The 18613-nt window shown below is 37.5% G+C and overlaps 1 protein-coding gene across 1 annotated transcript in view; it reads right to left on the bottom strand.

Annotated features, from left to right (window-relative positions):
• LOC139118677 (alpha-N-acetylneuraminide alpha-2,8-sialyltransferase-like) overlaps positions 1-13632 on the bottom strand; it is a 45444-nt gene extending 31812 nt beyond the window's left edge. The window contains exons 1-2 of the mRNA XM_070682095.1: positions 13210-13632; positions 932-1533 (exon numbers count right to left, since the gene is read on the bottom strand). Coding sequence (XP_070538196.1) covers positions 932-1533; positions 13210-13212 — 605 coding nt within the window. The 5' untranslated portion in view covers positions 13213-13632. The remainder of the gene's footprint in view (positions 1-931; positions 1534-13209) is intronic.
• Between the last annotated feature and the right edge of the window lie 4981 nt (positions 13633-18613).

Genomic DNA, 18613 nt, shown 5'->3' with positions numbered 1-18613 from the left:
TGCAATTTAAGCTCACAAGTAAACCATTAGCTCTTAAAAGAAAATTGCTCACCTTTGGGCAAGCTTTTACGATCGTCATTACATGAAGTGACCAACATTGACTTAAACCATGCAGTATAAATAGCTGATGTTTGCCTTCACTGTGGCTGGGTGACTATAGGGTAACTGAATTAAACCGTGCATTTTACTTTCATACCCAGACTGCTCGGCAGAGCTCTCATCTGGCAGCCCCTACACAGCCTGGGGATATAGTACCATTCAAAAATCTCAGAGCAAGATGGCGCATTACGGACAAGAGCAATGCATCCTTAGAGAAACTGATTGATGATGTATATAGTTATTATGTTGTGAGACAAATTAAAGTCCTGTAAAATATAGTGTCAACATGTTCAAAGTTCTGTTGAAGTGACTTTGGAAGTCCCACCTTTGACTTAATCCTGGGTCAGTTTTATCGTAACTTGTTCATAAGTTGATCCAAGACATTAAAGTCATAGTTCACACTAAAGGAGGCCGACGTCAAAATTATTAAAGCCACTTCTACGCATAGAAGCTATATTTTCTGTGACTTTTTCACCAACGCAATAATGCCATACATCAGTTGCTCCCTGGATGCATCACTCATATCCCTAATGCACTATCTTGCTTGAAGTTTTTGAATTGGATTTCCCTAGACTGTGCAGGGCTGACTGATGAGAGCCAAACAGAGCAGTATATGGTTTAACTGTGGGACGCATACAGGCATCGGTCTACTGAGGTACACGCTGAGTGACCTTGGTAACAGATAAGTTGGGAGGATTTATATTTTCTGTATGTGTGTTTTAAAATGTCTTGGTTGACCAATGTGAATGGTTAAACATGGCAATAATGAATTAAAAAATTACGAAATCCAGTCATCATAACCATATGAGATTCATTGTAAATTTACACATACCTGAATTCAGCAGCAGCTGAGCTATTAAAACGCCATTCTTTCTTGAACCATGGGATCTCAACTTTTTTCATAGTCCTTACAACATTTGTTACGTTTGTTAAGTTATCCTTTTTACACCTTTCAGATTGAATATTCAAATCTGAACAATTAATACTGATATCAATTTTCTTTATTTCTGCCAGCTCAACTGGTTTCTTAAGCTCCTCCAACCTTGGTTCAACTTTCTGCACATCATCCTGCAGTTCTTCTAACCTGTCTGTTTCAACTTCTGAATTTTTCGTTTCATTGGCCGGCTGTGTCCCATCACTGATGTCAATGCTCTCATCCACGTCATCGTCGACGCCTATCATATTATTATTGGCGTCTGTGTTGGCGACCATAATCACAAATGTCTCATTCATTACCTTTCTACTTTCAGATTTGGACGTGGTGGAGACAGATTGCATGTGTCTACTGTCATGAGAGTATACTGTATCAGAGTTTGAATGCATCAATCCCTTGCTGAGCACTTTCATGAAGATCACAATATTCACAATCAATATAATCCATAGTGCACTCTTACCTAGGGACTTGGCGCACCTCACTAAGGGCCTCTTTGGTATCTGCAAAAGTTAAGAAAAATGCATAAATGATTAAATCTGCCAATAAAAAGTGTTCGTAATAAGTGAATGATATCATTGTGATATGCATTTGTGAAATTATTAATATTTATCGTGTATTCGTCTTCATGACAGTGTCATCGGTACATTATTGTACAACCCTTGGCAGCAAGAAAAGATCGATGTAAGAAAATCAATGCAAAACTGAATTTTAAAGCTTACTGAAATCTGCCAGTACAACCATTTACCCACAGTGTCTTTTCATCTACAACAACATTTAACACGACAGAATAGTACAATATTGTCACCCTCAAATTAGTACTCTTCAATTAGTCGTAATTTAATTATTATAAGACCCATTAATTGTATTACGTGCTTTTAAGATTTTAAAAAGAATCAATTTAAGACCAAATAATTTAAGTGCTTTTGAAACATAGAAAGAGAATAAATTTTAGACTGTCTTAATTGTTCTCTATACATTCTGAACACAGGGATCTTGATGATTGGGTTTGAGGAGTTGAGGCTTTCAAAGTGATCATTAATTCTTTACAAATATACAAGTATGTAGAAAAACTGGGAAAGGTCATCTTCAATGACAGGAAATGATAGACCCTCAGAACTGCAGGCTTAGAATGAATTATTATATTTCAGAAGGAGTAATTAACTTATATTGATCTTCATTTCCATATCTCAACAAATCCAACCATCAAGTGGTAAAACCCAACAATGTAGACATGTTTTTGTCCAATGCAGTAATGTTTACAATGAATTTCAAACTAATGAGAATACAGTTAGAAAGTTGAAGTCTGAGGCTGTCTCCGACTGCAATATGATAATTTTTCATCTATATAGAGCATTCCATGTTGGAGTTTTGAAGGTACAAACCTTGGCTTCATGTATACACAGTGCAATGAATTAATAGCTCTGAAGAAATTCACTGTAACCTACTAGACTTAAGATCTAGCCCTTGTTTTTATATGCAAAAGTGTGTAGTTTTGACTTTAAAATAAGGGCAAAATTCTAGAAAAAAATTCCTGTTCATTCAAAGTGTGTTAGAGTGAGAAAAGAAACAACATTATATATATATATATATATATATATATATATATATATATATATATATATATATATATTATATATATATAATACACACATATATACTGTCTATATATATACATACTGTATGCTTAGTTTGCAAACTAAGCATACAGTATGTATATATATAGACAGTATATATGTGTGTATTATATATAATATATATATATATATATATATATATATATATATATATATATATATATATATATATATATATATATATATATATGTATGTATATATATATCAGTATTGCAGCTCAGGAAAGTGACCCGGGTCTCAGCATCAAGGTTATCATTACAACAAGAATTTCAAAAATTCACACATGATTAATGTTCTCATATCACCATCATTTCCTTGGAAATTGACATTGATGCAGTAGCTGATTAGCTGATATACTAAGGTTAATGGACTGAAACTTGAATTCAAAACTACTGTAAGCATCAACTTTTTTATCATATTTCATAACACTTCCATATGAAACAATTGCACAAACTTGCTGACATATGTAGCTGCCTTTTATTATCCTAATAATTTCATCTGCTGCTGATCACTCCTCAATTAGAATTGAAAAATTCAATTTTGCATGAAAAGGAGAATGGAAAAGACAAAGGACATATGTGTTCAAGCAAAAGACAGCTGGAGTTCACATTGATTCACAGGGGTACAAGGCACTGTGACCGCGCATCAAGTTACTTTGCAAAGCTGCTGCTGTGTAACGATATGATTTCTGAGGGTCTGTGCTACAACTGCGTGAATTTGGCATAAATACTGATATCATTTAGGATTTGAGTGCTGTAGGGTACTTTTGTAAGTATGCAATAATGACAAAAATATTTTATTTTTATCAACAGTATTCATAATCATAAATTTGTAAATTGGTCCTGACTACGATTCCAGGATAGCGTGATATATTTTCTTGTAATTTCTCTTTCTTTCTTTTACTTCTCCCTCTTTCATAATTGAGGTGCGTGAGCTTTTAACTCTTTGAGCACTATAATTTTCTTCCGCCAAAATTAGTGCAAAATTTTACCAATTTTTATGAATTTTGCTGTAATTTTATGATAATTTTGGACCAAATGGACATCACCTTCCATTGGCTACACTTTTTTCTCAAAAGTTTGGCAAAAGTCTAAATAAATTGACTGGGGTTTAAGGGGACAAAATGGCGCTCAAAGGGTCAAAGGTAATTTTCACATGTGTGAACAACTAGTCCAAAGATTTCTCTACACACGAGACACATGGAAGCTCAAAATCTGCACAAAGTATCATCATTGCAAGTACTTTCAACCATGGCAACCACTTGGGCCCCGCCAACGCTGCTTGCAGCTTTAATTTTTTCTTGAATCCACACCGACCTGTGTAAATTTGCCTTACTGAGAGCAGTATATCTAAATGACTGCAAGATATCAACTTACGAAGTCATGAAGGTTGTGATACACCGTGCCAACTTTGTAATTAAGTTTACACCATTTCAGTCAAATTCAATTCGAAAACATTTCATTTCAACGAAGTACCATGTACCTCCAATCAATTACTCTCGCTGCCGGGCGAAACTCAATCTCTCTATTTTGCTCCATTCAGTTGATATGTTGTGAAAACAATCTCTGAGCAAAATTGAGTCAGGTGCAATAGTTGAATCAAAATAAGCAATCCAGCTTTACAAAGTTAATGTAATGTTTGCTTGTAATATCTGCTTGAAGCTGATCATGGAGGCTCTATAGATTCCTGATGCTCAGCTAGATTGTTTTTTCAGCAACCCGGCTCCCGCTGTCCATGAAAATTATTTGTATAACTGAGCTAGGCATCATGCAACTATCACATTAAGGGAAACAGTATTGTGTTAGCTATGCAACATGCATCCTGTAAAAATTCAAAGAATGTTCAACAAATATACTTGTTTGCCTTGACAGACATGTCACCTAGTATTTAAGGGCAAAGCCCACATTGTCAACACATCACATTCAGACTATAATTAAATTTCATTTGTCAGATTCAATTAATATACAATTCACACCAGTTGACTACAACGAGCCAATAGCTGAGAGTGTATAGATATATCAGTAAATTCCAGTTCCATCTGGTTACAAACTTGGACATTTGAATTTTTTGTTTTTGCCAAAATCATTGATCAAAAGCACTGATATACAGTATCGCTTTCAACGCTACGCCTATGCACTTTCACCTTACAGGCCAATAACCTGTATGGCAGCACTGTGTTTACAAAGTTCCTTTCAGAACCTGCTGAGTGTGTTCAGTGTCTGATCTTACAACAGATTCATATTTCTATGTGTGCAAATCAATATACAAGAATAACACACAGACAACATTTCAAATTACCACATGGTGATCAGACACCTATAATGAGCATAGCTGAACGAAATATGACATCATGTCTGAGTTCTTGAAGCAAAATATATACCTCATCTCGATAAGGGTATTTATATAGAAAACACTGCCTAGAGCTGGACCATCACATAGGGGCAGGGGGGTCACAATGCTGACATGAGTGTAAATTTTTGATTTTTGCATTCAATAATTTGACTATTTCCTTTCTTGCCATATCTACATACTTTCTTGGGTTACATGTAACCTGCTCATGAGTATTACATTCCAAAAAACATAACAGCTGCCCTAATGTGGGTTTTGTTTTGTTTGTTTTTTTTTGGGGGGGAGACAGCCTTCTGACGGTCTTGTTTGATTCCATGTTGACACCTCTTCCACGAGGTCAGTGTAGGTCCCTCAAGTAGTACAGTTCTTATTTGAAGTGAAAAATCTGCAAAGCTAAAACATACCTACACTTTTCTTAAGTCCTTGAATACGCCAGAGGAAAGAAGATACATGTAAGCTTTGCGTGAATGCAAAATTCAGCAAAATGTAATTTATATAATTATATATAATTATTATAATTATATAATAATTAATACCTTCTTGGTCTGATGGTTTATTTTATTGTTGTTTACTATGTTGTTATGTTAAGGTAAAGGGCGACGAATTCGGACGCGCACACGCTTTAGAGCATTTCTGCGCAGATTTAACTCAAGCCTGCCGCAAATGTGTTATTTTGTAGCGCATGTATTGAACATCACCTGGCATTGTTGAAATTGCGCTTTTACCTAATTTTTGACCCAGTCTCTTAGAAATACATGTGACCTTTAACCTTGTACATTTTGACCCCTAGGAAGCTGGTTTTTATTCAATATGAGCGCAAAATTAACATTTCTCTCCCATTTACATGGCGCATATTACCCATTCACCTGGAGATATTGTAAAAAGTAGCGTGGTGACACCCTTTTATTAAAAGTGTAAACTAAATGGTATTATGTCAGGATTTTATTCGCCAAGTTTGGTCAAAATGACACCATTCAAAGCGACAGGAAGAAAGTTCGAAAATTATGTAGTGATATAATTTCAATATCGTCATTTTGTAATCGATACTTATGTTAAAATTTCTTTACAAACATCATGAAAACTATACATTCGATAGATATGGATCTTAATTCTTGGTATTTATCAAAATTAACTCATTTGCTAAGCGTTTGTAATTGCTTTCTTTAGTTTAAGTGAATTATATCATTTTTATTTATTTCTAACGACGCCATTTTAACGTCCGTTTCCATGGAAACGAGCGTGGTGACCCCCATTTTTTATTTCATTTTGCACTTGCACAACTTCCAAGAATATTTGTGCAAAGTTTCAAGAAAATGACACCACAACCTAATTTTGACGTAATTCGTAGTACTTCACCTTAAGTAGCACTTAATTGCCTTGAAGCTAATATTGATTAATTACTCAATGAGATCCCCATAGGAATCTTCATTGTTGACAATAGCAAAAACAATTAACTGGAGGGATCATGGTTGATTTACAATTCTGCAAACATTTGACCATATTCAAACTTACATGAATGAATAGCATTCTAATACCACAGGTGTGCCAAGAGAAAAATAATTAGCCACTTTAAATAAAATTCTTTGTTTGTCCATGTGCTGGTAGGTTTTCAGAGAAAATTAAGAAAACAAACACACTGTTAACACTATTACTATTACAAATACAAATTATTTTTCCAAAAGATTATCAAATAAAAATTTAATACACTTGTGGTTTTTTTGTTTGTGTTTGTTTTTTTTTCCCTGGCTGGCTGGTCAGTCGGTTTTTCAAAAATCCAAGGACGGCAAACGAAGAATTTTCTTTAAATGGCCTCATCATTTTTCACTTCTGCCTTCTACACAAGTTGAACTACACATTATCTACACGTACTTCTGAGAAATACCCTGAACAAAGCATATCGATCAAAATCATTCACTCAACCATGCCTCTTTTCAACCTTTTGAAGTTTCATCGGTGGGAAACATCCAGTGGCCCAGAAAACTTCTAGACCTTCTTTCTGCATCAACTACATGTATTCCTTCCTTGCCTACACATGGAATGGAGAGGGGGGAACTGTCAACCACTAACTGCCATGTGCAATTTTCCTTACATGTAACATGTGTGGGGAAATTGGATCACTCGGTGTCACTGATAGTCAATCACTCTTCCTGGAGGTTAATCTTCAAACAGTAGTGTATACACTTGGTGCTGAACTTGTCAGTTGCCTTCTGCCTTAATTTACTGCCTGTAATCAAACCTTTCTCTGTGGAGACCTCTCTGATAAGGATAAATGACCATTAAGAGCTTTGGATGCTGCAGTCTGTACTGCAGGATACCAGTTCTAAACGGGGGCAATGTCCTTGCTGGTTCTACATGCCTGAGCCTCTACTGGTTACAGTGGTACATTTAAAATTGGGTTGAATTTCTTTTTGTTGATTTATTGCAACTCCGGCATGGGCAAATGAACCAGTTTGGGCTGGAGCTGTGTGTGTGACAGATTGTAGGTAAATAAGTGTAAGTTTCATCAAAGCTTTTTAGTGGATAAGAGAAAAATTCTGCGATCTCAAAACTTTATTTTGTTATACATCAAAGTTATACCAGCCATGGGCTAGTGAAGATAACGACAGTATGGGAAGACTAAATTGTTCACCACAATGCAAGGTGGATGGTATTAAGCATTGTCTGACAATAAGAAAGATCAGGTGTCCCGAGACACAATCCAAGCCACACATGCAGTTGACCTGAATTTGTCACTGAACAGTGAATAATTTGCTTTCTTGACATAATAAACATTTCTTGTAACTCATAAACAGAGCACAAATCACCGCTATGTACATTAAGAAAAACATGTTTACAAGTGCTTTAGACCACAGTCACTCCACTAATCTCTAATGCTACGATTGTATTATAGCTTGCTATGATGCTTTGCGAATTACCGAAAAAACTGAAGAATAATGGCCCATTCTAAAAAAATTCAACAAATCAATATTAAATCTTCCAGGATCTAGTTGTTTCACACAGCCAAAGGAGGGGCCCCTGAGAAAACTCTCAATTTTTTTGCCAAAACTTTACAAATGCAAACTTCACCATCACTTTAGATAAATCTTCATTATGTTATGCCTTAGAATTACAACTCAAATTTGAAATGTTTTGGACCAGTCCTTTTTCAAAAAAAGAATTTTGACAGAAAATCACAAACAAAATTTTAAAAGTATGCAAATTTATGCTAAATTGAATTAATACAAATTGAAACATCCCAACAAACATATACACTAAATATCACCACACACTCCATCCTTGCAGAAAAATTTTGAAAATTATGAAAACTCATCATCACACAAATGTAAATTACCCTAAGCACAGTCCCTCCACAAAAGGGGACTGTGCCCTAAGCCATATCCGTAACACTCCACTCAGTTCCAGATGCTCATCCAAACATTGGGCATACCTATACAGGTCACATTATTTGCTTTAGCATTTTGTGATCACTTAATTTGGTATACAGACAGACAGAAAGGAGGACAAATGAACAGACAGACAGGCTGACACACACACACATACTGGTACACCGAGCGATGAAATCTGAATTGCTGAAGATGACGACATCACCAAAACACACCGTAGGAAGTGCTGGTGCAATGCATGGATGGATTTATTCCCATACAAGAGTGCATCCACTGTGAAATTGGTGGGGATTTTTTTTTCCTCAAAAAGTTGCTGATCTAGCTAACAAGACTGAAACCATTACAGCACTAAATATTTGCATTTCTAGGATAATCAGACTTCATATGGTTAGTACAACAACTGTATCAGTCTTCATGATTCACTGGTAAACAATGAACGCAAAGGAACGACATTGAGGAAGTGTTTGGCCGAAATCCGAGGGTTATTCATGTACTGCCACGGCGGGGGCATCAAGGCGACGCTCATGGCTGCCTGGACAGCGGTACTGGACTCTTAGTACCGTGCATCAGGCAACATGCTATCGGGCACCCACTACAGGCCTATACTAGTACCCCTCTGGAACTTTATTGTGTAAAGTTATCCATATAGAAGACATACAGTTCTCTTTTATTGTGTGCTGCTACCCTGCAGCGAGGCACGCTTTTTTTTTTTTTTTTTTTTCGCTTTCGCGCGCGGAGGGGGTGGGTGGGAATTTTGAGGTGTGAACTTGAGCGTGGCAGAAATGGACGATAGATAGCACTGATCACACTGACATGCGCATGGATGATGACGTGGAAAGGGTGACGCAAGTTGTTTAGATAACGGTAAATGAGGGCAGTGGTAGATGAGGTTACATCAGCGCATGGTTTACATGCGGCGCATGGTGACCCATACAAGTCAAGTTCTAAACCTTTTCCCTATGTCCCTCCAGACATTAACAATGATTATAGTAAAGCCATGATCACTCATAATATTCTGAGAATAGTTGAACTTGTAGGATCACTTTTTGACTGAACAAAACTTTACATTTCTCAGTTTGATATTCACAGTGTTTGCATCCCTTAATAATATAAAACGGGAAAATTTAACGCACTGCGATCAATTTCCATGAACTGTCTCCTAGCAACATTGTAATTTAGCATGACACTCACAAAATTTGTAGTTGCTGTAAAATCACATCTAGCACTCTATTAAACGATTCCCCCGAGCATTTGTATTCCCTTGTCATCAAAAATTACTGTCACCTTAATATTTTTGCAGCAAAATGTAGTTTCTATATGACCACCCTTTACCTCTTTATGAGCTTTACTTTCCAAAACGCTATATATACTGCATCAATTTTTCAACATTAACTTAACATTTACAAAACAATGAAAGTATAGAATTGTCAAATGAACAGGGCGGCTATAGTGAGGTGCAAGAGGAACTTTTTGTAAAGATTTTCTCAAGTAAAACAACAGTTCAAATTTCATTATAAGCTCTCTCAAATGCCTTTGACCCTGCATGGACATTGCCTCTATCTGTCACCTACGGATGACCTTCGGCATCACTTTCAGAGAAGCAATTTACAATTATCTGAAGTTTGACATCACAGTGACATCATTTATTGAACCACTCTTTTTAAGGGTCCGGATTAAGCTGAGCGGTTTTGACTGTGATGTCTTTGCTGGCTGACTCTGCAATGCCGTATGCTGTGCGTTTAAATCCATTCAAGAAATTACTGAATTCGTTTCATCAGAAACTTTTTATGGCAGTTCAATTTTTTTTAAGAGTCAGTGCACGATACACTGCAATCTAATCAGAATTTCGCTCTTATAACTGCGGTACTGGAGCAATATAATGACCCCACCTAAACACCGATAGCAAAGCTGTTTCTGCTGATATCATCATTGTGTAAATGGATGTGGCGGGGTTTGTCGAGGTTTGTCATACACTTGTCAATTCACAACATGCCTGGCTTTGCTTTATGGCTGAAATTCTGACATTAGCGCTGAATGCAGTCCTGACATGAGCAAGTGTAAGTGAGGTAACGTCGCATTCTAAGTCAGCATGCTGGAAACGCACTGAGATAAATTGGTCCTGATTACGATTCCAGGATAGAGTGACATATTTTCTCATGATTTCTCGTTCTTTCTTTTACTGTCTCCCTCTTTCAGAGCTCGCTCAGCCAATTTTCAATTTATTAGTATGCGCCTCGAAAGTGAAAGACTTAAACTTTTGCTGAAACTTTCCTAAATGAAACTTTCGACTATTCTCTTAGTCTTACTAAATCACAATAAAAATCAGGGGTCACTGTGCAAAGTTTGAAACTGGAGAAAAACAAATTACTCAACATTTTACAATATTTGAAATTCAAAATGGCCGCCATCCCTGTGTTAACTCTATGGGGTAAAAATAAAATTTTGGATTTTCGAAAAACTAAGATGGTGAAAGTTTTTTTTTCTTCAAGAGCTTTAAAATGAGCCCCTACAAGTGGTAGATCAGAAGAGAATTGTAGAAATTCTACCTTAAACTGAAAGATTTGAACACATACATGCAGGTTGTACATAAAAAGTTTAGAACTTTTGCAATGACATGTAAACAAGAACTTGGCACGAAATACACTGGGGAGGAACACCATCAGAGATCTTTTCAGTGTTTGTGTCTCCAGGTGGAAGGATCAAGTGCGATGCAGAGTAATTGACTGAATTACAATCTGTATTCCAACAGCGACAAGACTGTAAAAAATTCACCATAACCGTGAATATATCGTGTTAACCTTACACCCAGCACACTACTAATGTACATATGTACTCGCACAGGACAATTACGCATAATATAGTCATCAAGAAATCTGGAAAATCACCGAAAATCAATCAATTCATTTCTACACTTTAATACTTTTTCTAAAATCTGTACATTTGATTGGTTATTTCCTCATAAATCTTCACAAATCTTGACTTTTTCAGTTTGTCAATCGCAGCAATTCTGCTTCTCAAAGGCCATTCACAGTTTCATGTAATCTCCTATCACTAACATATAACAAACAAAATTTAATGACAAAATAAAGTGGTGTCCCTGGAGAGATACACGGCTTCAAAGGTAACCTTGAACTTGCCGGCTTGATGACTAAGTCTCCATGACCGAGTGGGTGGCAAGTGGCCACATCATCAAACAAAAAATAGGGCCGGTTTCATGAAACTTGAGCGTGGAAGATGTAAAAATTATGAGAAGTGAAAGGATTGTGATGAAGGAATATATGATGAACACTGTATAAAACCTATAGAAGTACTTGAGTTCAATTTTAAGTGCAACCATTTCGGACTGTTGAAAACTTTTAACTGGAAGCAAAAACGCTGAAGGGTCAGTTGAGGCAAACAGCTAGGTGCCCTCTAACGAAGCTTATTTTTGGAGCAAATAAGTAAGCAAAAGAAGTAGGTGTCCTAATGCTACCCTCACGTTTAAAGTTAGACTCTCCACAGTCGCTGTGTCTTGTTTTGTGCGCGCCCAATGGGCCTGCATTCGAAGGCTACGCTGTGCTAGCTGTGAGCACGCGCTGCCAGACACAGCGACTGTCGGTTCTTGCAAGTATATGAATATTCATAAGGGCAGTGACGTCAAAAGAAACACCTATCTAACTGGGCGGAGAGAATATATACTAGTAGCTGGTAGACCTATATACGCAGTATGTTTTTATTTTTCATTTTTAATTTTATTTGGCTATGGTACTTGTCATTTTTTGTTTGATTAACGGATTTGTGGAGTTCTATAAAGTACCCGGATCAGGCAGAAATCCGACCGGTCGCTTGCAAGAACGTCCAGACCCTGGGATTCGCGTCGCGTCTCTAAAGGGCGCGCGCGTGTTCCAACAGGGAAGAACGCGAATCGCAGGGTCTCTGCCAGACTAGTTTAAAGTACACGCAATTGAGTGGAAAAATCCTTGGCGCGTACAAATAACAAAGCCAATAAACCGACTTCAATGCTCAGAGTTCAAAAACGGGAGGATGCAACGCATTCTTCCGAGTTTTGCTTTAACGGTTCTTGTAAGAATGGCGATCGTTAACTTCTTAAACTAGGGTCCAACGCACAGCGATTCAATGATTAAATTTTGACAGTGTCCTCAGAATGGGATATGGTTCCCACATTGTATACTATTTGGATACAGATATGTGGGGGAAAGACAACGATTAGGTATTAAAATGAAAACCGTGCTTGGGACATTTTCTGATCAATGTTATAAATATAAACATGATGATATGATATGCAGTCTAGGGTATGGTACTAGGGATGGCCGACATTAAATGTGAGATGGGGAAATGCTGCTTTCAAGCTTTGATGGAGGTGGTTCTGATGGGGGATATGGGGATGGGGGTGGGGAAGAATTTAACTTCGAAACCACGGTGAAGACAACGGCGAACGAAGTCACCAATCCTTCAAAAACCATCACGCGTAAACTTCAGTAGTGGGGAACTACAACGCGACAAAGTACGGTCGCCCAGGAATATCCCCGTGGCTGGTAACATCATCAACTTGAAATACGCGGGACGACCGTGGCCAAAATGGACAAATTTACAGGTTTCAGTTGGGCACACTCGCTTCAAACCACAGAATACCAAAGAAACTTTCACAGAGCTGCGAATTCGGAATTGCCTACAATTTACCACTGCTCAGCTCTGCCGTTTTACCTGTAACAAGCGGGAGAACAACTGTGGCCACGGCTGGCCTCTGATTTACACTGTATTATACAGAAGTATCAACAGCTACAAAGAAGCAGAGCTCTAGAGACTCACCATTTTCCCTGTGCTCGAATTGGTTCAGAATTCTCCGAATACACTTCCAACTTGAAGATCGTCGATCAGGAGAGAAATCCAGTGTCAGGGGTGTATGTCTCAAGCAGTACCATCCATACACTTTACACACATAATAGGGGCGTTGGTTACCGCAATTTGTTGAGATGTACGAGTATAGCTCCACCAAGACGCACACGACATACAGAAAGATGGAAACTCAGCAAAGCGTGGATGGGAGGTCCATAATATTCCCCGCAGGCGCCCTACCATACCATCTGTTCATATACTTGGATGCTTTCTCACACTTTTAGGAAATAACACACACCTGTAAAGACCTGCGCTATATAGCGAAGAAATTGTTTGGTGTTGTGGAGTACCCTCTGCAACAGACTAACGAGCCTAGCTACTTCCATGAACTACTGTACTTTTGTCTGTGGATATGAACAGTGCAGAAATTGTGACTCGACTATTGTCAAGCGGGATGGGGTACGCCCGAACTGTATAGTGTGAGCAAAATTGCAACTAGAGGCTTGTGACTGAAAGATCTCTTCTTCATCAAGATACCAAACCTTGTCGTTTTGATGACATCTGACTTTAGATTATAAATCGCAATTTCTGTGTCGTTTTTTCAATTAGGTCGTAATTCTGAACCCCCCTTAAAAATATGGTTTCACCATACATACTTCGCGAGTTTTACAGTATCCAATTTCATGACGTATACTTCGGGAAAGCATCTCCCGCGCGCTCGTAGGTTGGCAATAAATATTGGTCCACGTTTCCAAACACTGGGTCGTCTCATCCGACTGAACATGCATCAAACGCGTGTATATTCACGATGCGTAGTCGTTTAAAATTCCACTTGACAAGTGCAAATAACGGCATTTGCCTCACCATCAAACAAATGCAAAAAAAGTTCGAAATGCGTTTCTTTCGAGCAACTTTGAAAAATCGAGGCTGATAATAGAGAAAAAAAAAGGATCAACGACTGAAGCTGTTAATGGCAGATCGCGCATCGCTTGAACGCTGCAGCACATTAAAAAGAGCAAATATTCCAGTTTATGTAAAGTGAAAAGCCGAAGAAGCACATTATTTGTAAATTTTTATTTTTTTTTTAATTCGTAAAAACATTCATTAAACATGGGTTAGAGCGTATATTAAAAGTAACACAAAACGAAAAACATAAGCAATCATAAAACGTTACATGATGATGTAAAAATCTGTTAACCTCTTATCTAATCGGCATAATTACACTCTAGCTGTCCTGGCATTCCAAACTATCTGGGAATCCTAGAATCTAAACCACGCGGGAAGAAAGCGTAAGTGAATGTTGACATGTCTGACTCACGGGCGCGGCGCACGTCGTGCGTTTCGTCCGAAGCGCTAGACATGCGCCTGTGGCCTGACTTTCGGCACTGAGCAGCTGTAATATTTTCATCTTAATGTTTATATGAGGCTAATGAGTTATTCAATCAACTTACCGGCTTTACACTCTATAAAATGAAAGCAGGAAAAAATACGCGAGTTTTTTTTTGGATAAACTTAAAATTTTTTATACGTAACTAGGTTCTGATGAACGATACTATTAAGGTTGTATGCGCCTCCAAAGTGAAAGACTTAAACTTTTGCTCAAACTCTCCTCAATGAAACTTTCAACCATTCTCTTACCAAATCAATAATAAAAATATGGGGTCACAGTACAAAGTTTGGAACTAGTGATTCAAATTACCCAATATTTTGTGATATTTGAAATTCAAAATGGCCGCCGTTCCTGTGTTAACTCTATGGGGAAAAGCTAAATTTCGGATTTTCGACAAACTAGTAAGCCATTGAAAGTTTTCTTTCTCCAAGAGCTTTAAAATGAGCCCCTCAAGTGGTGGATCAGAAAAGAATTGTAGAAGTTCGAGAGTCCGAATATTTGTCCCCGAGTCACCTGTAATCTGAATATGCCCATATATGGTCAAAGGGGCGTTCATTGGTATTCAAAATACCCATGTGAGGGCGCTGTTTTATAAAAAGCGGCCACCCGCTTAAAATCTGTGATTGGTTAGATTTTCATGTTCCATGGTAACTGTGGCAAAATTGGAACAGGTGACTGTATGTATAATATACCTTTAAGAGAATGCTTCCTATAGAATTTCTAATAACATTGATAAATTATATATTTTCGGTTCACTGAAGGTGTTATTATTACCATACACATTGACTTTAAAATCTCGGTGTATCTTCACAAAGATGCTATTATTATCCCAAACTTAGGGTTTGTATCAGATCGACATATAGAAGAAAAGGTGCACGACATCAACTGCCGAGGACAGATATTCGAACTTTTTGTTTCATTTGTTTTATGTTTATCGATGCAACTTGCGGTCTAATTCCTGGATAAAACGTGATATATGCATGTAGTTGCGATCATGGCATCGGTCAAGTAAACGATGTGCCGCTATGAGTTGTTGACTGCACAATGAGTTACTTACCATTGCCTTTGAACATAGACAGTAGAGAGGGCCCCCTCTACTGTCTATGCTTTGAAGTACCAATTTCACTGTGCCTGTCCCGGTGTAGGCGTCGTCTTTCGGCCTTGGTCCGGACGAAGGCCGAAAGACGTCGAGATGCTAGACTATGTCTGTCCATATAAAGGCAGGGCTCCCCCTAAGTCACCAAAATGATTAGCCAACTCATTAGCCAAATCAAAAATCTTTTAGCCATTTTGAGTAACTTTTAGCCAGTTTATGATCTCAAGTGTGGCAACAGCTTTCTCGTCATTCAGGAGTCCCTAATTTTACAAATCAAGTTGTTTTGTATGATGTTCATGATGGTTTTTACATTAAAGAAATATGTGTTTTGTTTTTGCATTTATAATCTATGTTTTTATGACATTTCAGGGATAGAAATCCTTTTTCATTTTTGGTGGTAAACTTTAAACACCAGAAATAAAATTAGGTAGCAATTGAATTCTAAAGATCTGGTAGCAATGTTAAGTGTATATTACAAGACGTACAGATTGAATATTTCTGCCACATTCAGTTAGTATTCACAGCATGATAGCTTGTCAAGTTACAGGCTTCTCATGTGGCAAATTTATGCAGTCTTCCATAACCTAAATGTTTGAGCCACACAAGTAAAACAATTTTCCATGCAGAAGACAGCATTTATGGTATAGCACAATGGCAGTGTAGATACAATTATTGTGGTATTTAAGGCCCTGGTTTTACTTGCATGTCATAGTTGTGATCAAGCAGGCTGAAATAGCATCTTGAGTACAAGTACTTTTCTTGAGACAAAAAAGGCTGGGCCAAACAAAACTCTTGTAAAACAAGACAACGATATATGTTCATTTAAATTACTCACTTTTTGAGGGCATTCATTGTTTTAATGATTATGATAACATTTTAGCCCAAATATATTTTCATTTGATATTTTGATATCATCAAGAAATGTCTGGTGATGTTCACTTCTAGATCATTAAACTGGTGGAATCTACAAAAATATTAAAATCATTCAGAATCACATAATTTCTTGTATAAGTTATAGCAGTTTGAAAGTAGGCCGAATGGGAGTCAGTCAAGCTGAATGCCATTTAAATTGGAAGGCAGCAAAATTACCTTTCACCTATTGGACCACCCTAGGTGGTTTCTTGTGAACCATAATTGTGTAATTAGGGGGTCTTCATGCATGACATCACATGATAAGATGACCTAGACTTGACCTTTCAGATAACCTCAGTTTTTCTCCTTTTCCTTTGTATTATGACTCCGCTTGTGAAAGTTTCCTTTGAAATTATGGTTTTTACTATCAAACTGAGTAGTTGCAGGCCAAATTTTGATACAGCAAAGTAGGTAAAACTTTTGATAGACTCAAGGACGACCCAGGACTCACAGAGGCAAAGCAGGCCTCAGTGTATTCATGGACGTTCATGATGTATTGTAGTATCGAACAGCTACAGTGTTTGTTTTACGTACCAAGGAATTTGTAACTTTGTAGAAAGGAGATTAAACTGTTTCAATACATTGCAACTTTGTAAGAAGGAGGGTAAACTGTTTCAACATCTTACAACATTTTATTGTTAGGTGTAGTTTTCTGTTGAGGTCTAAGAATTCAATAGCCACTACATTAGCCAAACAGGAATTTTTGTAGCCATTTTTAACTTTCTTTCGAATTTGGCGAATTGGCGAATAGGTAGCGGGAGCCCTGAAAGGACAAATATTTCCGAAAGTTTTAGAAAAAATCGTAATGATTATGAGGATGACGTCATTCGGGAGTGTTCACTTTACATAGAACATCTTCACCTTGAGCAATTTGCATAGTGAACAGAGACGCGTGCAATGTAATTTGGTTGTCACTCAAACTATTGCTAACTATGATGGGCATGTTGACTAAGTTTTAAATAGCTTTAAAATCTCCGATTTCCCGTTCAGTAGATCTTTATCTTTCTTCCTTTCTGCTAACAATACACAATTTTACGTAAGCTTATCGCTCGGTGGACAGCGTAGAGCTTCCTGATCGTGTAAACCCACGTCAAGAATGCAAAAATCGCGCTCTTTGATCGACAGATCGCAAAGAGTACTGTTTTATTTGACTTCCTCTGTTGTCAGCAATGAACGTTAAATGAATATTCTGCGTAAATTCATGAACGTTAAATTGTGATTGATGGGGTTTTATCAGAATATTACGATTTGTTTTTCATTCAAGCGCTTTATTAATCGTTTGGCGACGATCTCGAGTTGTCAATGGTCACAGTGTCACGCAGTAATGAGCACTCATGGATGTCAGATCACCAGCTAGTTATGTCATCCGGGTGCGTATTGCGCCAGTCCCAGAGAGCACACGTAAACCTTTAGATCTGACACTTGCCTCGTGAACATTCTGCGGTTTTAAAGAATAAAATACAGAAACTAAATAAATCACTAAAACATATGAATGACTATAATAATTCTGAGAAAACTCACATTAACTCAAATTGGAATTCGGAGTTCATTTCATCATGATATTATAGTGAATATATATGCCACTGAATATAAGCTCATGTCGGATGTAATTTATGGGTGGAATTCTATGGCTTCAAAAAATGAAATCAAGTCTCTAACATGCCGATGCCTTTGCAGAAACTGGCACTTGCAATAGTGTCAATTTCCGAGACAGAAACCGGCGCTCGCAATTCAACTCTAAGACGCCGAAAAACGACTCGTCATCGACATTACTTTTTCCGGTTGCATCTTCGCAAAACCACGCATGGGATGTTTGCATACAGCATTCGAATACGGTACGCATAATGCAAAACAAATGTACACTACAAGTTCTGAAAAAAAGTACATATGCAGTATATCCATGCGATTTTCCCCGTCTGAATGCATTGGATATCTGCGCTGCAAATAATTTCAATTACAGAGCTATCTCTCAGGTGGCC

The sequence above is a fragment of the Ptychodera flava genome, chromosome 19 (genome assembly GCF_041260155.1).
Source record: "Ptychodera flava strain L36383 chromosome 19, AS_Pfla_20210202, whole genome shotgun sequence".
Classification (NCBI taxonomy): domain Eukaryota; kingdom Metazoa; phylum Hemichordata; class Enteropneusta; family Ptychoderidae; genus Ptychodera; species Ptychodera flava.
Note: the sequence above shows the minus strand (reverse complement) of the source record. Positions and strands in the feature narration are given on the sequence as shown.